Source organism: Myotis lucifugus, unplaced genomic scaffold, assembly GCF_000147115.1.
Source record: "Myotis lucifugus unplaced genomic scaffold, Myoluc2.0 scaffold_0, whole genome shotgun sequence".
Taxonomy (NCBI): domain Eukaryota; kingdom Metazoa; phylum Chordata; class Mammalia; order Chiroptera; family Vespertilionidae; genus Myotis; species Myotis lucifugus.
The window spans coordinates 64,324,327-64,351,541 of NW_005871048.1; the positions used below are offsets into that span (position 1 = coordinate 64,324,327).

Consider the following 27,215-nt stretch of genomic DNA (forward strand, 5'->3'; position numbering starts at 1 on the left):
GGAGGCATGGCCAAGGAGAGCATGAAAAATGCTCTATACAGTGCATTAAAATACTCTAATATGCTCCTCCCAGCTTCACTGAGATAAAGAGAGGTTAAGTGACTTGCGTGAAATAACTGGTAATGGATGACTATGAAGATTATTTCCCGGTGGCAGCCAGAGAAATCCTATGAAAATGTAAATCCTATCATGTTACTACTTTATGCAGAGTAAATGCAAAGGACATACAAGCCCCATTGCAGTCTGCAGCCCTGTCTATCCCACATTTCCTAAGTTTTCCTTCCCTCTTTCTCTGCTCCAGCATACAAAACTCCTTGCTTCTAGATCATAATCCCAGCACATGGCCTAATCATTTGCCATTTACCTATGCTTAAAACACTACCTTCCTATTAACCAGTCACCCCAATAAATCTAATAAAAAACAACCACACACACTACCTCACCTCCCCAAAGCCCAGCCCAGATAGGCACATGCCTCATTCCCTCATTTCTTTCTGATCTTGGCTCACATGTCACCTTGTCAGTGAGTTCATTCTTGGTAATCCAACTTAAATTGCCTCCCCCATCTTCTTTTCCTGCATTATTTTCCTCCATTGCCTTTCCCTCCAGTGGATCTCTCTCTAATCATTGGCCCACTTGGTTTAACATCTGTTTTCTCCACTAGAAGGTAAACTCCAGGAGGGCAGGGGTTTTTGACTGATTTTTTTGGTCAAATACAAATAGCAGAATAGGAGTTCAGAATTTCCCTGTCTATGGCAAGATCTGCGACCACTGATGGTCTCTTAGGGAGAAGACCCAGCGTCTTCTCCCCTCTTATCACTCTCTAGCTGTAGAAACTTGACCAATGTACTACTCAGCCTCTGGAGCTGTCTATTGCCTCCACTGAAAGAGATGTGCCTATTACTATAACAGTGTATTCAATCTCTAAAATAATAAATTATGTATTTTTGTAATTTTTTAATATACATTGATGTGAAAAAATTATGCAATAGCCTATATTATTTATGTGGTCATATTCAGTAAGCAGTTCTGTTAAATTTCTACATAAAAAAACACACAAAATACATCCTTAGGACCCTAAAAATCACCAATAAATATTAATCATGTCCATAGTGGTATTTTGTAGATTTTGGCCATATCTAATGCCGGCTTACCTCAAAATTTGTGGATCAGATCACTGGCCTCTGTCCCATTAAATTCATCCTACATTTGACAAATTTAATTAAACTCAGCACATGTAGTTTTAAAAATAAACTCTGCCAGCTCTAGGAATAAACACTTTAATGTACCTAATTATATAATGACCTCCAGTGTGTGAATATTTTTCAAAGCCATGAGGGCCACTTCTTCTAAAAACCAAAGTATGGAGTTAGTCTACAGCTTCCAATGGCACTAGATTGTTTTTGAAGAAGAAAAACTAATGTTCGCTGTTGGTGAACTGTCTATTCAGTATGAAGCAAAGAGATTTTAAAGCCTTTCTGCATCCCATAAGCCTCAACTGCCATTTCACTAACAGTGTAACATTTAAGTACACACTCCTCAGAGAGGAACTCTGAATACAGTCATATATTGTGTAGCCTCCATATCAATCACATGTCCCTTCTTCACGAATTTCAACTGCTTTCGCTCATTTCAAGCCTCATGCCCTTCTGAACCAATTTCTGATCATTTGCATTAGCATTAATAGAGTTTATGTGGGAGATCCTATACTCAGCATTGTAATGGTAAAGGTAATGAAATTTAGGTGCCGAGGTTGGGGATCACCTGCACGCACATTATTCATGGAGCACTTCTACCAGAAATTAGGAACTATAAACACAGAATTGAAGATGAAAAAGCCTTATAGCGGGAACCTCAGACTCAGCTGTGGGGCTGTGCTGCGTCATCGCAGGCCCATGAGTTGTTGGGCCTTTTTGCTGCTCCTGGTTCGTTTTCAGCACAGGTAGCTGACCTGACACTATTTTGTAGACCCTGGCACATACCAGCATATATTTGGCAAGTTCAGTTCACACATATTGGCCACATGGCATACATTTTTCATGTAGGGTATATGGAATTAAATAGGAACTTTGCATTTTTCATTTAAAATCTTATAAATCTGACATTATATTTGTTATTGCTCTGAAATAATAACTGGTACACTTACTGGGCAGATCCAGTGCCATCCTGATTATTTGCTTACAACATCTCACAAAGTCCCTATGTGTTAGTATCTCTGTACAATAGCTGAGAAACATTAAGCTGAGTAATTATTTTGTTAGGCAGTATGTCTAAGATTCCAGAAATTAGTGCAAGAGTTAGGACCCATGTGTGCTTAACTCTGAAGCTCACTCACCTTCTGCCTTCTAACCGCAAGCACTGATGAATTTAAGCACGTCACTTCGGTTTTGGAAAACTTACTTAGATTTGTTTCCCATTTACAGATATCCCTTTTACATCTTCCCGTCCCCATCCTGCCTCCCTCAGCCCCACACCCATCTCTCCCTCAGTTTTTCTTTACTCTTTACCTCTAGCCAGACACTCCAGGCTGTTCTCCCAAACTGTTTGACCCACTAATCAGTGTGTTCCTGTTTGGAATCCTACAGGGCCTGGAGCTCAGGGATTGGTAATGGGGTGCAACTGAATATCCATATTAGACTTACTTGAGCAGCTGTTAGAAATGCAGCTTCCTTCTCACTGTCTCCAAGGCTGGAGTTGGACATCTGCATTTTTAATGGGTTCCCTGGAGGATTGCTAGACCCATGAGCATTTGGAAACCAGCTATCTGATTTTATAGATTCAGAAACTGGCTGTGAGGGAGGAGGAGAGGAACAAGTTTAAGGGTGATCTGAGAAATCTCTGTAGAGAATTGGCGGCTGGTTAGATTAGAGCAGTCCTGTCTGCCACATTGGAGACTCATGCAGGTGTCAGGTTCAAGGTGATAAGAGATTAAAGGGGTCATCATTGGCATGTAATTGATCTCAATCTTGTATTATTCTAGGCCTACTTTCTTCCATACTGTATGTGTGCATGCACTCATAAGACAAAGAGAGAGGGAGATTTGTGATCTGAGGGAAGGTACAGTTAGCCTGGATACAAGGATGGGCCTTTTAGTGCTAAGAAGGTGAATGGTAGACATGTGGGTGATGGCCTGATCTTACCATGTCCTCCCCATTCCTCAGGCCACTTCTTCATTCTCTCCTCACTGCTTTCATTTGCAGCCATTGTGTTGCTTGTTTTATTGAGCAGCTTTGTGTATCATTTTTATCCTATCCAATAAGCCTATGGATGCTAATATTTCCAAATCATCTCATAAGGATGTTTTTAGTTAGATGGCATAACAGAGTTATTACTACATTACAATTTACTGAACTTGTACCCAGTCGCTATTCTAAAGCCAGAAATAAAGAGATCTAAACCCACTGCCTCATGGCGCTATCAGTGCAGAGGATCAATCAATGACTATTATGACTATTATTCCTCCAAACAACAACAATCTAGGAATCTAGTGTGTTATGGTGACATGGAGGCTACATGCATCAAATTTATCACTGTCAATGTTCTGTAAGCTAGACAACTTTCTTATCACCCTTGTTTGCAAAAAACATTGATATTGGGGGGAAACTTCGAGAACATGTGAGTTTTTATTGGAGACAAAATTTTTATAGTATTTATCCAGGTTTGAAATAAGCCCCTTAGCTGTGGTGTAGTGGGAAAAAATAGGGGCCTGCAGGTCACAGGCTTGGTTTTATATGCTCCCAGTACAGTCCAATTGTAGGACTTAAAGAAAATGTGGATGTCTTTGTGCATGACTTTCTCTCCATAAGAACTGTGATATTCTTAACATTGTGGTTCAAGTGCAAAGTGATTGCCTTTATAAAGTGTATGGTAACTTCCACTTTCATCTATAGAAGGACATTTTACTGGATCAAGATTATGGGTGGATGTTCCTGTATTGTACCAGTAGACCTTTATTTTTTGGTAACGTGCTGTTCACCTTAGAACAATGTGGATGTTCACTACTTTTGAAGGCAGAATTATTAAGGGGCTTAACGTTAGAAGATGAAGGTGCTGCCCTGCGGAATGCAGTCCATGTTCAGAAAGTTCACCGCTGGTATTAGCCCCCTGTGCTTCAGGCTGTCAGCAGAAAATTGGTCAATGTAAGGGCAGTTCCAAAAGATGCAGTTGGGTGACTCTTGCCTTCTAATTCCTTCCTTTTCTTTCTTTGTCGTTGTTTTTGGCTTTTGGGAATTTTGTTTCCTTGTTTGTTTGTTTCCTTATTGGGGTAATATATTTGGAGGAAGAACAATGGAGTGCATTCAGGTCCAGCTCTGGTATTAACTCTACTTCATTTTGCTGTATTTTCCCTCGGATGTCCCCGAAGAGCTTTGAAGCGGCTCAGCCTAGTCACTTAATCCCTCTGCACCTCAGTTTCTGGACCTGCAAAATTAAAGGCTTCACCGCTGTGATCCCTTCCAAATGAAGTGAATAGGATTTTATTATTTCTTCTGTAGGGCATCCCATTGCGAGGTAGGGGCACACTGTTTAGCTTTGGAGCAGAGCAGGATGGCTAAGGCGGGATCTCACCTGGGTCCCTGGCCCAGCCTGTGTGGGTTCTCACCCAGGGGTCTTCAGCCTTTGTTAATGTCACTCCTCAATCAGGAAAAGTCTTTTGAGTAAGAATATCCATTACTGCTCATTTATTTTTACATTGATATAAATATACCACTGTGCCAAAAAATTTATATTTTAGAAAATACAGGGTATCCCCCCAAAATATGTATACACACTTTGAATAATTATAAAGGCAGTGTTTTTTAAAATACATTTCATTGTCAAAATTGAGCTGTCAGCTGTTAAAGTGTATATACGTTTTATGGGGACACTCTATATAATAAAAATCTCATTTTAATAGTGAGAACAGTAAGTGTAAAGTGTAAACATAGGTGAAACTTTACTTTCCCTACCCCAGTGGATCATCTCATGTACCCCACTTCGGAGATGACTGCTGCCCTCATTGAGCTGCACAGCTAAGCACAGTATAGGGAAGTTAACAAATTCAAATTCAAAACCTGTGATAGAAGAAATGGGTACATTTGTTCAGCTCGGTTATCTGTCCTTGTGAGACTCTCTGTCTTGATTTAGGGGTCACTGATAAAGATGATCACATCATGGTGAATGACTGTTCATCATTTGTAAAATGAGTGCATAATAAGTACCAGCCATTCTATTCTGATTGGCCCAGAAAGGGGGCCAGTAAGACAAATGTAGTTACTAGAAGACAAACCAAGGCTTAAGCTGATCTTTGCATGCTGATGACATGTATTAGGCACATGTTTATACATCTCTTTGGATCCACTGTTTAAGATTATTATAAACATGAAAATGAGTCTGTGGTGGAAAAGCATTGAGGTAGGTACTTTCTATTTAAAACTATAATTAGCCCTGGCCAGTATGGCTCAGTTGGTTGAGCATTGTCCCATGCACCAAAAGGTTACTGGTTTAACTCTCTATCAGGGCATATGCCCAGGTTCAGGCTCAATCCCCAATAAGGGATGTCCAGGAGGTAGAGCCAAGTGATGTTTCTTTCTCACATGGATGTGTCTTTCTCTCTCTCTCTCCCTAAGATAAATAAAAACATATTTTAAAAAAAACTATAACCAAATAATTTGGCTCATGTCTTTAAAGCAGTCTTATAGAATTTTCTGACTACCCAAAACTAAGAAAATTACATGTGTGTGATAAAGATTTAGGTTCCAAGAAAAACCTAAAATTCTGAAAAAACATGAGGTTTCAAACAAAAAGTTAAAATTTGGTATATATGTCCAGCCTTGTCTCTATGTTCAAAGGTATAAATTGCAGATGTATATCATGTGTGGATGTATGGTTTGGCAGCAATTTGGGAAGAAGGTGCTAGAGGTTTACTTGAATTCAAGTTTCATATAAGGTAACTGTTAGGCAACGTTAAGAAAGCTAATCCAATCCTAGGTTACATTGATGTTTCAATGCAACATGCAGTTTCAATGCTACAAGTCATGCTTAAGTATTTGACACTTTTCAGACTGAGTTTGGAATAGTGTATGAAATGTTGGGTATTTTGAACTAAGATTCGGGGGACATCAACAAATGAGAGATAATGCAGAAGTGTGGCCAGAATGAGGAGACTCCTAAAAGCAATGCCGAGACCTCTGAACAGCTCCTGTTGAACTCACAGAAAAGAACATGTGGTTGCCCAGCCAGCATGGCTCAGTGGTTGACTGTCAATCTATGAACCAGGTCATGGTTCAATTCCTGGTCAGGGCACATGCCCAGGTTGCTGGCTTGATCCCCAGTGTGGGGCTTCCAGGAGGCAGCCAATCAATGGTTCTCTCTCATCATTGATGTTTCTATCCCTCTTTCCCTTCCTCTCTCTGAAGTCAATTATATGGAGAGATTGATGAGAACAAGATGCAGTTTGAGTGTGTAAAAATCTAAAAACCCCACCATGATACTGGCAGTGCCCACTTTCTTGCATGCTAAGATTTCTGGAGATAAGAGGAGGGGTTTCAATTTTGAAAGCACTGCCCAAATGATTCATGTATACCCATTGTTTAAGGTAGAACAAGAATGGGAAAGTTAAATTATTCACATAGATATTTATTCATCGTAAACCTAAAATTCCATGGGAATACCTTAAATTACATACCGAATGCCTGTTCCTCTAACTTAGCAACCAGTTATCCATGGACAATTTATTCCATTGTTTCCTGATATGTAAAATATAAATAATAACTATTATTAAATAGTGATATTATTTTCAGAATCCCCATGGGTATCCACCCCAAGAAGAGAAGGAGGACATTGCTTTTTGGGGGGGAAATGGCCTAGGTTTATCAAAAGAGAAAGGTTCTCCATGCTGAGTTTATTTAGTAGGATACAATTTAAGTCATTTGGCTTAACTAAATACAAGTTCTACAATATTTATTAGATATGCATGTCTTGTTGACTACCTAATTTCTGGTTAGGTTATTGATTTTCCCGCTTGAATAGCAAAGGGAAATTGTTTTGCGGAAAACTGGCCTAGTATGTACAAAACAGCTGCTGGAACCCCAAGCAGCCTGCTGCCCAGCTCTGCAGCTAGGGGGCTCTGCCTTCTCTAGCAGGTGAAACTCTAGCTGATGGAAATGACTGTCCCTCCTTTGGTTGTTCCTAAGAAGGCATAAACAAAATATTGGCTGAGCACAGACAGATGTTAAGGTTATACTCTGCACATGAATTCATGCACTAGCATTCACTTTAATGGAGTCGAGCTTATGGTGTAAGATCTTGGAGCTCATTATAACTAAGTTGTTATGGGCTGCTAATTTGCTAGAAGCTGCTGTATCATGAGATAGCCCAACTGCCTTGATGGGTCTCCTGGTAGTTAATCTGGATTAAATGTGAGTCTTTTATTTTTTCCCCTGTGGTCTCACATAATGATGTTAGCTTGTCTACAGTGTGACAAATTCAGTGTACCAGGAACATCTGGTACACTATTCTTTATGAGTGAAAATAAGCCTGCAAACTTTGATAATGCACATCCATTAAGACACTTCCACGTATTGGGGAGATGTAGAAGGATGGTGACGATAGAAGCGATTTATTGGTCACAGTTCATTTTGCTTCGACATACAGAAACTCGTTCAACAGCGGCCTATTCATCAATGCTACATTTCAGCAAGTTCTTGTGTGTTTATCGGGATGCAAATATGGATATATGCCTTGTTAGGCTGTATGTAATTCATTCCCAGCAGAGAAATTTCAAAAGGGAAAAATAAAATTAAAGGGAAAGAAAACTAAAACCTTCACAGCTTGAAGATAGGTTTAAATTCAGTCTTTTGAAGTTGATCTGAGAACGGATCATGCTGAAATGTTCCATGAAGCCACTCTAGTGAAGAGGGTATTTTTTAATTGAATGTGTAATGTTATAAGAAATGAAAAGTGGAATCAAATCCTGTCATCCCATTTTGATTTACACAAGTGGGTATAATAATGTTTTTAATATGTTACTATGTAAGCAATGGGGAAATATATTTCACAGACAAAACAAAGGAGTTGACTTGAGTGTGCACATTCATATATCTTATCAAGAATAATAAAGGTCACTGGGATGGCTGTCACTGTGATATTGTCTCTACTGTATCACCAGCTGAGTAATCTTGAATTATTCACTTAACCCCTCTAATTGCCAGTTTCCTCCTCTTCCCACAAATGGATTATATTTCTTAGACTTAATCTTCCACTGGGTCATTTGAAGATAAAATAGATGAACAATACAGCTGTTATTATACAAGTAGGAAAACCATTATATTCTCATATTAGGGTACAGTGATAATAACAAGTCCCTCTTACTTGATGTCAGCCTCATAGGTTCCCTGAACAGTAGATGTGACAGTAGCAATTAAAAACCACTCTGGAGGCAACGAGGAAGGGGGGCTCTGAAAGATACACACACAAAAAAATCACAGGAAAGAAATGTCAACAATATAAATGAAGCAGAAGAGAAATGAGACTGTTTCTTGGGCTGTAGGGGCTGATAGCTGTCTGTGACCACAGTGCCAGGGGACTTTACTCTGTCCACCTAATTATGAAAAGCGCTACAGTTGACAAGGACAGTTAGAGATAGGTGAACAAATACCCTACATTATATCCTTGTAATGTAGTCCCTGTTAACACTGTTGACCTTCACATGTCAAAAAACAACAACAAAACAGTAAAGACCCAGGCCAGTGTGACTCAGTTGGTTGGGTGTCATCCTATGCACCCAAAGGTTGCTGGTTTGATTCCCAGTCAGGGCACATGCCTGGGTTACAAGCTTGATCCCCAGTAGATGGTGTATAGGGGACAGGTGATTGATGTTTTGCTCTCACATCCATGGTTCTCTCTCTCTCCCTCTTCATTCCTCTCTCTCTAAAAATCACTAGAAAAGGAACCAGTTAAGTTTTATTAACTATTTTCTTGTCAATAAAACAAATGACTTCAGTAAATTTTTAAAGTTTTTCTTACTCGGAGTACAGAAATAGATGAGATGGTGCATCACATTCAATGACTGAGGATATCAGTTCATTGTTGAATAGTTACCTTTTACTTAAGTCAAAACTTTCAATCTACTTTGTCAAATATTTAATCGGGCTCTACACTCCAATCAAACTGAACTCTAATTACTATGTGAAACAACACATGCACACATTCTGCATTTGCCTAATTTAGTGTCTTCACTCATGCTTTTTCTCCTGTCTGTAATGCTTTTCCTCCACCCTTTCACATGGTCAGAGAGGGAACTCCCATTGTACATCTCAGATGCTTCCTTCTGCATGTGCCTAATTTATTCCTTCTCCCCACCCCCTTCCAACATCCCTAACTTGTCATCTTTTAAATCCATTTATGTCTCTCTCATCACTGTTTAGCATTTTACTTTGTATTCCAGTTAATGGTGTACAGATTTCCACTTGTTTACTACACTTAAATACTACCAACATGGTCTGTATTAGCCAGGGTTCTCCAGAGAAAAAGAATTGATAGGATATATAGAGATACAGAGAAAAAGAGTTATTATGAGGGATTGGATCAGGCAATTATGGAGAGCGAGAAGTTCCACAACCTGCCATCTGTAAACTAGGGGCCCAGAAAAGCTGTTGGTGTAGTTCCAGGCCAAACACAAAGACCTGAGAACCAGGGGAACCAATTTTGAAGGCACAGAGAACCATTGAGTGCTGATGCCTAGAGGCAGGAGAAGATGGATGTCTGGGCTCAAGCAGAGGGAGCAATTGCCTTTCCTCTGCCTTTTCCTCTATCCAGGCCTTTAAGGAATTGGATGATGCCCACCAGCATTGCTGAAGGTGATCTTTACTGAGTCTACTGATTCAAATGTTCATCTCTTCCTGAAACATTCTCACAGGCACACTGAGAAATAATGTTTTATCAGCTACCTGAGCATCTCTTAGCTCAGTCAAGTTGACACGTAAAATTAACCATCAGGCCCTAGCTGGTTTGGCTCAGTGGATAGAGTCTTGACCTGAGGACTGAAGGGTTCAGGGTTTGATTCTTGGTTGCAGGCTCCATCCTCGGCCCTGGTCAGAGGAGTGCAGGAGGCAACTAATCAATGTGTCTCTCTCACATCAGTGTTTCTCTGTCCCTCCCCCTCCCTTCCACTCTTTCTAAAAATCTATGGAAAAATATGCTCTGGTGAAGATTAACAACAACAACAAAAATAACCATCACAAGATTTATACCTGAAATAATTTTGTACCATGTCTTTTCTACCTGTCATTCAATACCTTGTAGAATGCTTCACACATAATATCTGTTGCCCTATTGTTATTTTATTCATTCATTCCCTAAATGTTTATTTGATATCTGTAGTGGGCACTACAGATGTGGATGAAAAAGGTAGCATAGTCCTTGCCTTGGAATCAAACATAAAAACTCCAAAAATAATTGTGACTTGTGGTTTGCTGCCAGACAAATAATCATGGGTGGCTCAATCCCCACTTATAGTTTCTGTTAGTGAGAAGGTGGTGTTCATTCATGTACCAGATAAATTTGGTACTGTAGTACTGAAGAGCATAAATTATGCAGAAATGTCACCATTCTGTTGGGGAATAATTTTGCTTTCCAAGGATCTATTTTGAATTTAGATCCCCCTGAAGAGATTTGAGACATCTCCTTATCCTGAAATACTGACAGATGCTCAGCTCTTAAAGAGCTACCCGTAAAATACATTAGAAAATTTTATGTTAGGAAGATGGTCCATCATAGGAAAATTGATTATTCTGCCAGCAAATGATATAGCATGAATGTATAGGAAAATGTCACCTTTACAATTGAGTTTTTTTTTAAATGTGGATTTCTTGAGTATAATTATTCCTATGGTTGGACATAATAATTCCACTATTTTATTTATAGGAGGCAAGGAAAACTAAAATAAGAGTGTGTGAAATGGTAAGCAGTACTCATTCCTCATTAAGGAAATTTATGTTATTATTTTGGCTGTAATTTTACAGGTTCTGTAGCCTCTCTTAAAACAGTAAAAGTAAATAGTCCTCGAGTTTTGAGTCAGTGGGGTTCTGAAGAGTTAGTCTGAGTTAGATTTCCTAGTTCTCATCCCAGCTCATCTTTTGGGGAAGCTACTTAAACTCTTTATATTTGAGATAGCTCAGACAATTAAATGCCTACCTTATTAGGTCAGTGAAAGGAATGAATAAGCTAAAGCACTCAGACGAGTATATGATACATGCTAAGTAAATACTTAAAATATTAATTTACTGTTGTCATAAATAGTCATTCCCAAGCAGGTGTAGGCATACACATTACAAACGGAAATGTTTCAAAAAGTGTGCATATCAGGTCCCCATTACCTATGAAATTTCATTCTGTAGTTCAGGCATTAAAATGAGTTTGTGAGATTATCATGACATAATTAAGAGTCACTAATATAATAGTATTACTAAATTATTTATTAAACCTAATGGGTTTTTACATGTTTTATTTGGGTAACAAGGCACTTGGCAAGATAAAATGGCAGAACAAAACAGACCCAGCTTAAAGGATTGGGTCAGAAAGATGTGTTTTATTATATTTTCATTTTATTGAAACTGTTCTGAAAAGGGGCCTATGATTCCACTTCAGAGCGCTGATTCCTGTCATCTTCTGTCTTGCTAGGTGACCCAGGATGACATTGTGGTTGTTTAAAACATTTCTCTGTCAGTTTTGTGAACTTTTGCAGACAGCTCTTTGCCTCTGTTTTTGACTCTGCAGCGAGGTCTCCGTTGTTGTACAGTTGACACTGATTTGTTCCGTTCCATCTTGACATCATGGCTTGTTCTTTCCAGATTTGTTGGACACTTTGCTGTAGGGTTCCTATTATTACCCCGTCATTTGTGCCACCTTCCCTTCACATTTGGCTTCACAGCATGTCTCAGTGGTATGAAATTAGCACTGCCAGGAGTTTGTGGTTACAAAGTCAACTCATTCATGTTAAATGGAAATGAAAAGTATTGTGGAGGGAAAAAGGCCACCCAGGATCAAAGCCTTGATGAATACAGGTATGAGAGACACAAGGAGCAAAGCCCATCTACATGGTGGAAAACTGGTCTTTCATCTTCTCTGCAGTGCCACAAACCAGAGGACAGAGAACCACAGCCCTAGACTCTGATCCTCTCCCAGGTAGAATAACATCTGAGGACCACAGATTTAAACAATGATACCAACCATAGTTCTCTTTGTAATAAAATATATCAGAACACTTGCACAGTCATGGAGTCAGAGTCCCTACAATCATTGACTCTTAGAGCCTGAAGAGTAATAGCAGAAATGGGCCTCCATTCTCTCATTTTACATAGAACTGGCATGATTGTGTTGCTATTGGTGCTTCTAAGAACAAGGTCTTAGAACCTGATGTGGGATATGGTTTTGCTTGGAGGGAAAGTAGGAGGACCAACCTGTGTAACATAGAGTATACTGGTTTAGGGCGTTCGGCAGATGGTACAAAGGCCAAGGGCATTGTAGGTTCACTCTTAATCAGGTATGCACTCCTTTTTCTGAGAATTCCAAGTTCCTTTCAAAAGTGACCTGACCTACAAATAAAGAAGGTAAATTGGACTCTTAGATGAACTCCTACTCCCTCTCGGAAATGGCAATGTGGTAATGAGACTTTTTAAAAGGGAAAACACCATAAACCTAGAGAGTGGATGAATAATGAACTGTATTTCACCAAGTTTGAAAGGCCATAAAGTTAGTTACTTTGTGTACTACAAAGAAAGCAACGATGCTTTTTAAACTTTCCTATATAATAAAGAGCTAATATGGAAATGGCCATCATGCCCTCATGCCGTCACTCCGTAATAGCTCAGACACTCAACACTGGGGAGAGAGGAATGGGGACAAGCCAGGCACAAATGAGCTCCTGAGAGAGGAATGGGGACCAGCCAGGCTGTGGCCCGAGAGAGGGACAAGCCACCCGCCATATGGTCCCAGGCACCAGTGACTGTCCCTGCGCATGCGGCCCGAGAGAGGTACAAACTGCTCGCCCTGTGATCCCAGATGCCTGCGGCTGTGGCCCGGGTGAAGCTGCCTGCCCATAGTCCCCTGCAGCTGCGGCTGGCCCGGGTGAAGCAGGAAGGATGGGGGAGAAGGGCAGGTACCATTTGTATTTGGGGCAATGACCATGGATTATGGGTCGGAGAGGCCTTTGTAGAAATGATCAGCTTCCTCAACATGAGGTACTTGTGCCTGCAGCTGACCAGAGGAAGGGAAACCCAGGTCCTGGGTGCCTGCGACCGGCCAGAGGAGGGAATCCTGGGTCCCAGATATGGGGCAAGGCAGAGGTGGTTAGGGTCAATCAGGCCAGCAGGGTAGCAGTTAGGGGCAATCAGGCAGGCAGGCAGAGGTGGTTAGGGGCAATCAGGCAGGCAGGCATGCAAGCAGTTAGGAGCCAGCGGTCCTGGATTGTGAGAGGCAGTCGGACATCTCCCGAGGGGTCCTGGATTGGGAGGGAAAGTAGGGGGACCAACCTGTGTAATGTAGGGAAAGGGGTCCCAGATTGGAGGGAACGTAGGAGGCCCTACTGTTGCAGGAGGCAGGTGACTGATATTGGAGAAGGTGCAGGCCAGGCTGAGGGACCCCCCTCCATGTGTACAAATTTTGTGCACCGGGACTCTAATCTATGTATATAAAACCCTAAGCGACCAGTAGACTGGTCGACCATTTGACTGGTTGCTATGATGCGCAATGACCACCAGGGGAAGATGCTCAATGCAGGAGCTGCCCCCTAGTGGTCAGTGTGCTCCCATAGCAGGAGCACCACTCAGCTGACAGGCACCAGAAGCCAGGCTCATGGCTGGCGAGTGCAGCTGCGGCAGCACGAGCCTCTCCTGCCTCCACGGCGGAGCCGTGGTGGCGATGGAGGTGGCGGCAGTAGGCGCAGCGGGGCCAGGATGAGCAGCACAGCGCCCGACCTGGGCTCAGGCTCCTCCCCAGCCACCTGCCGCTTCACGCACTACTACATCCCTCAGGGGATATTGGACTGCCGGTGGGGTGTGCATAAGGTAGCCAGTGATTCTCTCTCATCATTGATACCAGCAGTCCGACATCCCCCGGGATAAAATTAGTCTCAACTCCAGGATAACTCAGAAGAGTGTTTAAAGCAGCGCATTGCAAGTTGAGAGTGGGAGAAAGGGAAATTTTACTTATTAAATTTTGAGCCCCTCCCTGACCCTGGCCTCTACTCCACACAGTTTTTAATATCGGGGCAGCCAAATGTTTACACTTAAACCTGGAGCTTGGGAGAATCTTCTCTAGGAGTTTTGCATGCACACCTGGTGGTTCTGCAAGAGCATAGCTAGCAATTCCCACTTATGCTAAGAGTCTGACAGCTCACTAAACCTCACTCTGCCTCTCCAAATAAAAGCAGGGAACTTAGATGTCTCAAAATGCCTATTACATGAAAGATAGATTCTAAAACAAACAAAACCATTATCAATAGTAACTATGCTGAGAGAAGGAAACAGAACATATCATCATTGAGAGAGAAAAGAGATGGCTTCACATCTATAAAATGAATCCTAGATGAAAAAAAGAAATATTCAGAGGAAAAACCATTTCCTAGAAATTAAAAGTATATTGTCCAGCCGGTATTGCTCAGTGGTTGAGTGTCAACCTATGAACCAGGAGGTCACGGTTTGATTCCCTGTCAGGGCACATACCCGGGTTGCAGGCTTGATCCCCAGTGTGGGGTGTGCAGGAGGCAGCCAATCAATGATTCTCTCTCATCATTGATGTTTCTATCTGGCTTTCCCTCTCCTGTCTTCTCTGAAATCAATAAAATATATATTTTAAAAAAGTTTAACAACAGCAATGAACCATTTGTTAGTGACCTAAATAAGTAAACAGAGGAAACTTTCCAGAGAGTAAAGCAAGAGGTAAAGAGGTTGAAAACTAGAAGAGAAAAAATACTAAAAGAAGACTCTTAAAGAACTGATGCAGATTTTAATATCTGAATGCTGAGTTAAATAAAAAAACAATAGAAAGATATTTAAAACAAAGGAGAAAAGCATAACTTTTCATTTCAGTAGAATAGACTAGGATTGAACAACATAACTTTCTAAAATGTTCAGAAAATGTTTAAAAATATATTTATATCAAGACACATCACAATTAAATTCTAGAGCAGGAGGGACCAATAGAAGACACAAGTTTTTTAGGAGGAAAAAAAGGCATACAAAAATAATAAAAATTCAGAACGTTTTGCAGTTCTCAGCAGTGACACAGGAACTCAGAGGATAATGAAGTAGTATCTCAAAACACTTGAGGAAATAATCTGTCCGACTTAGAATTCTCTATTTCTCTACCCAGCCTTAGAATTACATGAGAGTAGAATAAAAATAAAGTCTCAAAAAACTGCCTCCCACTTAGTCTCTCTCTGAAAAGACCTTTTTGACTAGAAAAAGAAAGTGATATAGGAAAATGAAGACAACAGGTCCAGTAAAGAAGGAAACCACAGAAGAGGAACAAAGGAAATCCCCAGCCTGGAGGTGAAGGGAGGTCCCCTGGTGACAGCTGTAAGGAGAGGCCAAATTAGAACAAATTGGAAGGCATCAGAAGAGATTTCCTCCGTGGGTGGAAGTGACATATTTGATTATGTTGAGAGAAGTTTATACAAATTGAGGAAATTTTTTGGTTGGATTCATGATAAGTACATAGACAGTGGAATAAATGAACAACAATAATAAAAAAGACAAGCTGCTCACATAGGGAAAACAAAAATTATGTATTGTTGTTAAAGAAATCATGTAATAAAGCATTTTCAACATGATATTGTTCTACCTAAAATTGCAGGTTATTTCTATGGGGAACCTGTGGGGAGATGAGAAATGTGTGTAGGCATGATGACAGATGGAGAAATGGAGCTAAATTCTCATCTTCCATTGTGAGAATTCAATTGATGAGGCCTATAACTAAAAATTTAAGGAATAATAATATTAGAAAGTTAATTGAGATATGGAAATAAAAGTCAGAAAGTGGAGTTAAAAGCACTTGCCTCTGAAGAAAGTAGGGATTGCTACTGTTTTTCAAATAAACTTGAGACATATTTGGCCCATTTCAATTTATGTATGTACAATGGGATTAAAAAATAATTACAACCTGGCTGGTGTGGCTCAGTGGTTGAACAATGACCCGGGAACCAAGAGGGCACTGGTTTGATTCCAGTCAGGGCACATGCCCTGGTTATGGACTCGATCCCCAGTAATGGGTGTGCAGAAGGCAGCCAATCAATGATTTTCTCTCATTGATGTTTCTACCTCTCTATTCCTCTCCCTTATTCTCTCTATAAAAATCAATAAAAATATATTAAAAACAATTATAATTTTTTTTATAGAGTGAAAATATGAATGACTGTGATATATAATTTTATATGGGTATTTATGTATTTTATACTTTATATATTTTATATGTATATATGTGATCAAGTATTCACTGACTCAAAAGAAAAAAAGCAAAGAAGAGGAAATTCCAACAAAAAAAGACACCACCAAATAAATCTTTAACAGTTCTTTCACACACTTTTATTCTTACAAATGATTAGAATGATGAATTGAGAGAATAACATGATAATGAAGACTTTTCATAGAAGTAGTGATTTTCTTAAATTTTTGAGAAGTATTCTCTCATGCAATTGGGGTCTTGAAATACCTTCTTTGAAAAAAATTATTGCATAACCAACCACTTGGCCATTCCATTCCAAGAAGCTGCAACACCAGGACCATTCACAAACAATCACTTACCTAGCCAAGTTACATATCAAGCACTTTGCTTTCAGATAAAATGATGATGTGTGGCCTAATTCCCTTCTTAATAAATTTACAATCTAGGAGGACTACAAATGCTTGAACAGAAAGTCAGGATAAAATACATAAAGTACAAGGATAAAGGCATAAACTGATTATCGTTGGATCACAAATAATAGTATTGTACACACTTGAGAAACCATTAGAATGGTGGTCCTTCTATTGCTTATTGATAGAATTCCCTTTCTCATTTAACTTAACTCAGCAGGAGGAGCATCCAGGAGAAGCCTGGAGCCTTCACTACAGTGGTTAGACCTAGGACGTCCCATCCCCCCTTCTGCTCTTGTCCCTCATGCCTTTCACCATTCGAAGACTTTGCACAGGACCACTATCTTGTGTCTGAGTGGATGCTGGTCATCAATATTTCTTTTTTTTTTTCTATGGAAGGAGAGTTTTACAAAGAAGCATGGATGAGTCCACACAATCTCGGGATATGTTATGGGTCCACTTTCCCACTTCGTCTAGCTGGCATGGGCAGTTCGAATCCTATCATTGGATTCTAGCAGTCAGATCCACATTGGATTCTAGCAACCAGATCCTCATGGGATTCTAGCAATCAGAGCCACAACTGTGGAATCATGTTGACTTCCAGTGTCTACCATCTCATCCATCTTCTCCATTATCCACTCCTGTCTAGTCTCTTTCCCACCTTCTCATATTAGAGAAATCATGGCAAGTCTTTATTTACTTAATTCACTCTTTAGTCTGGGGTTTTATATTTTCTCAAGTCTAGCTTTTATGATCCTAACTGATGTTATCCCACAATGTTAAATTATTTATTGAAAGAATTAATGAAACCATGAGTATGTGTTTTCTGATTTCATTTTCATACTGAGTTAGCTAAGCCTCTGTAAGAGATTTACATGCTTTTATCCATTTAAAATATTTAATAAACACCATTTAATTAAGCCAAATTAATGATTCATTTAGTCTATTTAGGGCAAAGTTAGAAAACTGTATAATTTTTTTTCTTATAATCCTAATGTATTATGTGACTCAATGTGCTATTCTAGGAGAGGTGATCATTTAAATCTGGCTCCTCATAAATTTTAATGAACTTTGGTGTCATACATTTGCTACTTTTATAAATTGTTATGATCTCTAAAACAAGACAATTTCTACATAATGGGGAGATTTAGGTCTAACACTACTTTGTGTTTTCTTAAAACTTCCTTTACTGCTGGCTGTCCTCTCTAATCCACCCACTGTTTTTCATTCCCATGAGTTCCCAATTTCTCTGGGTAGTTTCTGAATCATATTTTGGAGTGGTTTTAAAGCAATTTTATTTAAGTATACCCGATATACCAAAAAAGCTTCATATATTTAATGTGCACAATTGATAAGTTCAGATACATATATCTACGTACACCCACAATAATCATCACTACAAGCAAGGTAAGAAACACATCCATCACCTTCACACATTTCCTTGTGTCCCTTTTACTTTTTTTGTCTTTGTTTTTGTTATACAAATGCTTAGTATGAAACATACCCTTTGACAAAATTTTAAGTGCACAACACTGTATTTTTAACTATAGGCACTATGTTGTATGACAGATTACCTAGAACTTCTTCATCTGGTATAACTGAAACTTTATACCCATTGAACATCAGTTCTATATTTTCCCCAGCTCCCAGCCCCCGAAGAGCACCATTCCATTTTCTGCTTCTATACATTTGACTCTTAGAGATTTCTAATATAAATGGAATCATGGGATTTTTGTCCTTCTGTAACTGACTTATATTACTTAGCATAATGTCTTCCAGGCCCATCTATCTTGTCACTAGTGGCATGATTTTCTCTTTTGGAAGGCTGAATAATATTGCATTGTATGTATGTATGAATGTAGTATATGTTTGTATGTAAATATATTTTTCTTTAATTATTTTGGGGGCATTTAAGTTGTTTACATATATTGACTATTGTGAAGCATGTTGCAGTGAACATGGGAGTGCAGATACCTAGATCCTGATTTCAATCCTTTTAGATATGTACCCAGAAGTGAGATTACTAAGTCATATAGTTCTATTTTTAATATATTAATTAAAAATATATATACGCAGTTTTACTAGTGGCTACATCATTTTACATTTCCACCAACATTGCACAAAGCTTCTGATTTCTTTACATCCTTGCCAAACTCATTATCTTTTGTGTTTTCATTATAGCCATAATAACAGATATGAGGCGAAAACTCATTGTGGTTTTGATTTGCATTTCCTTCATGATTAGTGATGTTGAGCACCTTTTTATATGCCTGTTGTCCATTGTATGTCTTTTTTGGAGAAATGTATATACAAGTACTTTGCCCATTTTTGTGGTTGTTGTTTATTATTGAGTTGTATGAGTTTCTTATGTATTTTAGAAATTGAGCACTTTAAATATCTTCTCCCATTCCATAGGTTGCCTTTTCACTCTATTAAAAGAAAGGGAACTTAGAAAATAGCAGTTTTAAGATGTTCACACAAAGTAATATATGTAAAGCACTTAGCTCAGTGCACATACATTTATTTAACCCTTTGTACGCCATAATTTTTTAATTAAATTCAAAATATTGTGGCGTGTGGGGATTGTTCCCGTTTTGGACACATGGCAGTTAGCTGGTTAACAGGTATTTATTAAGCACCTACTATGTGCCAGGACCACTCTAGACCCTATATACAGTAGCAACCTAGCAGGAAAAATTTCTACCATGTATACTGTCCTAGTAATTAAGCACTCGATAGTCAGCCCTCAATAAACATGTTAGCCTCCGATTTTCTTAGGTATTGTGTTATTATATTAATAAAATGTAGTATTTCAAGTGAAGAAAAGAAAAAAGTACTTGCTCCTTAAGGGCCTTGACATTTACTGTGTACTCCTTAGCAAAGCACAGAGGGATAATTCACTTAATTACTTGCTTGTTTCATATACGCAATGACAAAGTAAGCATTTAATGAATGGACATTTTTAAAAGGCAGCACATTGATTCAGTTCCCTTAATAAAGAAAATGTCAATTCAATTAAAAAGTCATCCACGAATTTTAATACTCAATAGTGAACAACATTTTTAAAGTATAAAAACTTAAGTACTGAGCTAGTTACTTGTTCATTTTGAGCTGGTTACTTGTTCATTTTGTGTGAATTTTTAAATATGATGGAAAATATTTATTTAAAAATCAAGCATATTTATTTAAAAATCAAGCATAGAGGAAAACCTGTTATTTAAAAATTATACAGCTTTCAACAAAGATATTCAACAGCAACAAAAACATACAGACCAAAAAAAGGAAACACCAGTTTTCAAGACCCTGAATTTTAGACAATGAAGGATGGTGATTCCTTAGAGACACGAAGCAGAAAAGGTGAGCCCTGCAGTTGTCCCAGCTTACTGCCTTGGGAGGGTTTCTTTCGGAATGTATAGAAGGGATAACCCAGACAGATTCAGAGAACTTGCTGAGTTGGGGAGACAGCACTGAGAGTCCAGGAAGCTAAAGGTGGCTAGAATTTGCAGTGAAAAATAGAAGAAAGGATATTGCTACTCAGAGAACCCCTGAGATCTGCAAAGGTTCACCTTCTCCTATTCAGTAGAGAACTGAGCAGCCCATGTGTGTAAGGAAGCCAAGGGGCTGGGAGAGCACCATCTGAAAGAATGGAAGGAAATAACACCTATTGCTCACACCAGGGCTAAGATATGTCCCGCCTGTGCCCACCAGCCCAGCTGGGAAACCCCATGGTTCTTGTGATGCTGAGTAGAGGATGCCAAAGGGACTGCCTACCAGTGGTCAGCAAACTCATTAGTCAACAGAGCCAAATATCAACAGTACAATGATTGAAATTTCTTTTGAGAGCCAAATTTTTTAAACTTAAACTATATAGGTAGGTGTATTGTTATTAACTTAATTAGGGTAATCCTAAGGCTAGGGAAGAGCCACACTCAAAGGGCCAAAGACCCGCATGTGGCTCGCGAGCCGCAGTTTGCCGACCACGGGCCTAGGCAGTAGGGTAATTAGCCCTACACCGAATGCTGTTCTGTTGCTCCTAACAAATCAATACAAGACTCAAATGTAACAAATTCCTTCCATATAACTTCCCCTGACCAGATCTTAAAATATCTGTAGGAATATGAAGACAACCAGGACAAAACAAGGTAACATTCAAATGTTTTATGTTCAAAGATCACCACACGTGAAGAGGAGTGGAAGTGGAGCTTCATACTAAGGAGAAAAATCAATCAGTTGAAACTGACACAGATGCTAGAATCAGGACATTTAAACAGTTTTTACATGTGTTCCATATGTTCAAAAGTTAAATAGAGCCATGGAAGATATAAAAATTTCACCAAAGAAACTTCTGGAGATGTTTGATTCATCTGAGATAAAAAATACACTCGATAGGATTGATGGTAGATTTGGCATTGCACAAGAAAAGACTGGTTAACTCAGACACCAATAGAAATTATTGAAAATGAGATACAAAGGGAGAGAAAAAGTTTTTTAAATGGGAAAGAATTTCTGAACTGTAGGACAATTCCCAGTGACCTAGTATACACTTAACTGTACTCACTGAAGAAGAGGAGACAGTAGGGAAGATAAAGAATTCTTTGAAGAAATAATGGCTGAAAATTTTTGAAATGTGAAGGAAACCATAAATCCACACATTGAAAAATCCCAATGAACCCCAAGCATAAGAAACATGAAGGAAACTACTCCAAGGAACATGAAAATCTAGTTATTCAGCACCAGTGAAAAAGAGAAAAATCTTAAAAGGAGTCAGAGAAAGAAGACATTATATAAAAAAGCAAACAAAGATAAGTAATACCATAGATTTTTTTTCCTTTGTCAGAAGCAATGCAAATGAGAGGACAGTGGAGCAAAAATGTCTTTAAAAATGAGGGGAAATAAAGACTCCTGTGAGCCATGTAAAGCTGTAAAAATTTATCACCTAAGGAACCACATACAAGAAATATTGAGGGAAGTTGTTTAAACAGAAAGAAAATGATGCCAGATGGAAATACAGATCCATGAAAAGTGATGAGGAGCACTGGAAGTTTTGACTATATTTGAAAGGCAGCTTGCAAATGAAAAAGTGTCTCCTATCACCTCCAATTGATAAGAGTGAAATGGAGAAAGTATGCAGTGATGTCACAGCCTTAGAGCAAGCACAGGCAAGACAGTGTCTGTCCCAGGACTCAGAATGCTGAGCTGTCTCACCCTGTTGGACTATTTGTAGCATATGCAAACATGCAGCAAATTGAAGTCCTTTAAATTATACAAATAAGGAGTTCTCTATAGCCCTTAGGTATTGTGTTAAGGTGTTATCAATTCAAAGGTATGAGTTGGTTTCCTGTTATACAGAGAAATTTAAGATACTATATTATACAGTCTGGGAATGAAGAATCTTCTAGAACTTTCACATTTTTATGGAAAAAAACTGTCAAAAAAGAGCAGAACTTGAAGGGAGAAGAAGGGAAACTTAGCTGCACAAAATACGCTCAGCACAAGTCTTGGTAGCCACTCTTTACGAAGAAGCTTTGCTGTTCTTCTGGATTTATAAGAATAAAAGTTTGATGTCAAACAACAGCATGCTTCCTAAGTTTTAGCACCCCAAAGGAAAAAGTTGAGTTGTCATATGTAGAGTGTCTCAAACTTAGATCCCCTAAATAATGTCAACAAAAAATTCTGCTCTTATGGAAAAGAGCAAGGATATTTTTAATTCATGTAGAGGACACAATAGTAGATCCCACTTTTTAAAGGTCTCCCCCAAGAATGTTCCAGGGTAGTACATATAAATAACTCATCTTCTCCTGAAAGACAGATCCTTGCAATGTTGGGAGTTTTAGTTTTCCCAAACTGACCTCAACCCTATATTTCAATATTTTTCAACATTCTTGTTTCTTAATCACCAAAATATAACTGTGCAGATATTTTTAAAAGAAGTTAAATGTGCCATTGTAAAAACATTTCTTTAATGAAAACATGTAATTTGCTTTCATTATATTTATTTAAAAACTTAAATGCATGGGAAAGTAAAATATAACATCTAAACTATGGTACAAAGTCCAATATTTGGAACAGCCAAGATTCTTGATGTACTCACGGAATCATTTTTCATTCAAGTTAATCCTTTAACAGTGGATTTTGGGCTGCTCTGTAGAACCATTCTTCATTGGTTTAATTGGCTATTTTAAAAAATAATATAGCAAAATGTCAAAAGTTATTTCCTCAGTAACTAGCCTGTATAGAATCAGTATCATTGCCTTTATGCTTAAGTTTAAACCATAAAGAAGTATACTAGTAGGTTTAAGCATTGCTTTTATTCAGTCTACAATAGGTAAGTAATATGAAAATCAAATTAGTATATTGATGCAACTAAAAAGCCAGTAGGGAATAAACACTATACTTCAGATGACAGAAAAATTAAATGTTCCACTTTTGGTATCTGGGGTTGCTGGTCATCTGCCAAACATAGCATAGGCTAATTTTTCATGCACACTGTCTCATTTAGTCCTCACCCAAACCCATTTTACAGATGATACAATTGATATTTAGATTACATAACTTATTCAAGGCCCTGCAGTGAACGGGTCCCAGGACTCTGATATAAACTTGGGTCTGTCTGAACTGCAAATCCTTCTTTGATTCCACATCAACATTCTCTACTTCTCACATTTGACATCTTGGTAAACCAGATATTTCCCCTCAACTGTCCTGTCATTTGGGTCTAAATTCCACTTTTTATACAGATGACAGAATTAATCTTTTTGGTGGTTTTCTTTCAGGAATTACAGTTTGAAAGACTGACTCGAGAGCTGGAGGCAGAACGCCAGATCGTTGCCAGCCAGCTGGAGCGATGCAAGCTGGGGTCAGAGACGGGCAGCATGAGCAGCATCAGGTACTGGGACCCTCTTCCCCGTGGTTCTGTGCCTCGAGTTGCCAGGGAAAGTAAATGGCGGGATTTATCTTCTCCTTACAAACCTGGCAGTGGAATCGGAGCATTCAGTCCGAAGTTGGAAAGGAATTGTAACCGACCTCATTTCAGATGTTCAAAAGAAGTCTGAAATGGCCTGGTTTGTACTTGAAACTCTTTTAACAAAATTACTCCCTGCCCTGAATGCAAAGTATGCATCATTTTGTACAAAAGAAGGCTTTTCGTTCAGGCAGGTTGCTTGAAAGCAGGAGATGCCATATCACAGTCTCCCAGTTTGTTGTTCTTTTCTAATGATCTAGAGTTGCAGGTTCTGGAAATGAGAGAGAGAACATTTCTATGCAACCTGTATTGACTGCTAATATATGATGCTAAATTATAAAATTGCTCCTTTTGTATGCACCACACATTCAATTGCCATGTTTAAAAAATATTTCAAATCCATAGATAGAATGATTGATTATTAAATTAGGGGTTGGTTTGATGTTATGAAATATTTAAGAACAAAACAAAATATAGTCATTTGGCCACAGAATAAATGCCCCACCTAGGGCCTTGTTTTTATATTTAAAAATAAAACTGTGTGTGTGTGTGTGTGTGTGTGTGTGTATGAAATTGAAATAAACATACAGTTCTATAAGTCAACTTTCATTTCTCAGAAATGCATTGTACTTTTCTGTCATCTTCTATGTTGTGTTCGATACTACATTTTTTATGGATATATCTTGGTTAAGGAAATAATAGTTACTGTGGCAAATAAACTTCAACATTATAGTAACTTTACAAAATAGCAGATTGCTTTTCATTCATGCCACAGATAGAGGCAGGAGATGCTGGTCAGGGAGCTGCTTCCTTGCTTCCCTCTATGCCAGGATCAAAGGCCTAACTCTTGAGAACCCCTATGGCCTCATTGTCAAACACATCACTGCACCCACAGCCCATTGGTGAGAACCAGTCACATGGCCTCTCATAGATGAGCTGGGCAGGGATTCCTAGTCCTGGGGTCAACAGGAAGCAGGAGCTTGAGTTTGGTGAACTCTTAGCTACCTGCTGCCACAAAAGAATTAAAACACCACTATATCCATTGCTCTAAAGCATTTATCATTGCAAGAGTAAATCTGTGGTTGGAATATTTCATTTTGGAGGCACCTGCCATTAGTCATTTAACATTTTTCTTGTGTTCGTGGAGCAGTGGGTACACTTTAAATAGAAGTCATTGTGACTCTTACTGTTACTTGAATGGATAGCGTTTTCAATTGCAAAGCTGTATATGGGATGTGTGGAAACATATCCACTTCTATAATACCTCAGTAGTAAGAAGCAGCAAGTAGATAAATTGTGGTCTCTTAAACTCATCACCGATTTGTCTGAACACCCAAATTAACAGAAACAGGATAGACAAGAAAAAGTGATTTGTGTCCATTTGAAATTGTGTTCAGAAGGTTGACTTGTGGAAGGTGGCGAGAAAAATATAAGTGTAGATTTTTATTACTGTATGTATTGAAGAGCTGATTATTATTGCCGAACACCTCCTCAGAAGCTAAGCCTGTTTGGGGGGTTCATGAGCACCACTGAATTGACATCTGTTTGGCTTTGAAACCAGTTGTTTCCCAATTGGTCAGATTACCTGTTTAATGTATATTCTTATTCTTTCTGTGTGATATTTTTGCATACTATACATCTTTTATTTTGTTTCATCCACCCCCAGTCCCTGGTAGGAGAAGGTCTGGGGGACCATGTTGTACCCTGTGCCTTAATTTCCAACTTCTGATTGGATCAGAAATGGACATCTAACCCATGGGCAATCCATCCAGTGAATAGCCTGAAAGAAATTGGGCTCTTACTCTTGAGAATGTGAAATAAGTGACCCCAAATCTGTGACCTCCAGTGGTGAACGCTAAGAGATGGTGGCCATGTGGTTTGTGTGCCAGTGGAGGAGCCTGTAGTGACAGAGATCATCTTGTTTCTGAATGTTACAGAGACCAGTTCAGTTATCACTAAGACTGCTGCATCTCTGATATTTCATTTACATTCTTAACCCCCCTCCCCTCATTTTATTGGATTGAGTTGATTTCTTTTCTCAGGTCCAAAGTGTCTTAGATAGAACACATCATTGAGCTACCAAACTAGACAGAAAAATTACCCATGATGATATTCAGTTCTTCACCTATAACTTATATCCTTAGCTCGCAGCTCATAGTACATTAGCAGTAATTCTGTGTTAAATATGTATTAAGTAATAGTGTTAGGTGCAGCGGACACTGCCTAATGATTTCCCCTGCTATACACCTCTATAATATTCGGTCTTCATCAAGCTTAATTATTTTATATTTGGGAAACTTCTAATGTATGAATCTGCATTTGAATAGTACAAGCAATTTACTGATATTTCACTGGACAAAATCCAATACATAGCTTCCATTTTTTTGATGTGTTTAGTCATAACCTAGTAGTTTGCTCAGCTTCAGGAATGCACCTTTGGAAATCCAAGTCTTTATAAAGGTAATAGACTAACCTAGTTAGCACATCAAAAGGGATATTTAAAAATAAAAAATATAATATAAACAATTTTTGAAAAAGGAGGACAGGTAAAGAAGTCTGATAATTTAGATGTCTCATATTCTGGAGGGGTAAGAGTTTTATAACAAAAATAAAACAAAATTAAATATTTTTCAGACTTCTTACATAAATGATAAAAATGATAATTCTATTTTGGTTTTCCTGTGCCTTTATTGGTGATAGGAAATTGCTTCATCTGATTTCTCAGACCTCATTTCTGGTAGTCAAATGACAGTTTGAACTTTTTGAAAAATGTTATTAGTATGCATTTAAACAGTCAACTTTATAATAGTCAATCAAATAAAAAATGAGAGCACTGAGAATTTGGAGAAGGGAGAATCTGGATCCCATGTTGTAGCATATCAGCTTCTGCATTTAAGTGTCTACGGTAGAAGTAACTACAAATAGGACCATTGTGGTCTCTTAAACTCTTCACAGACTTTTCTAAACACCCAAATGCATGTTGTAGCTTCCAGAATCCAGATCATTTAGTGGTTGTCTGTATGTTGTCATTCTCCTACCAAGAAATTATTAGTGCTTCCCATGGCAGCTATACTTCCACCATTTCTTCCTATGTTGGCTTTCCTCACTCTGCTTCCAGGCCAAACCTCTCCAATCTATTGGATACTTCTCCCATCCTACAATTAGTTTGGTTCCATACCTTCTCTCTGATTCCTCAGAACCATCCACACCTGAAGCTAGAACATTATTTATTCTGATGGCTCCCTTTATTTAGGGTCATGATAAAATCCCTCTTGCTAGTAACCCACTCCCACCCTCTGGCCAGTTGAGATTACTTGGCTCATACCTGTCCCTCAGGCAAAGGTTTGCCCAGGACGTCTTGTCTAGCAGCCCCATGATCCATTTATTCCCTCCCAGACTAGGGCCCCTGTTTTGGTTTTATAAGC

The 27,215-nt window shown here is 38.8% G+C and overlaps 1 protein-coding gene across 1 annotated transcript in view; it reads left to right on the forward strand.

Moving 5' to 3' along the window:
• Positions 1 to 23,610: 23,610 nt before the first annotated feature.
• CTNND2 (catenin delta 2) overlaps positions 23,611 to 27,215 on the forward strand; it is a 473,749-nt gene continuing 470,144 nt past the window's right edge. The window contains 1 exon segment of the mRNA XM_014453371.2: positions 23,611 to 23,715. Within this exon segment, the coding sequence (XP_014308857.2) occupies positions 23,702 to 23,715 (14 nt within the window). The 5' untranslated portion in view covers positions 23,611 to 23,701.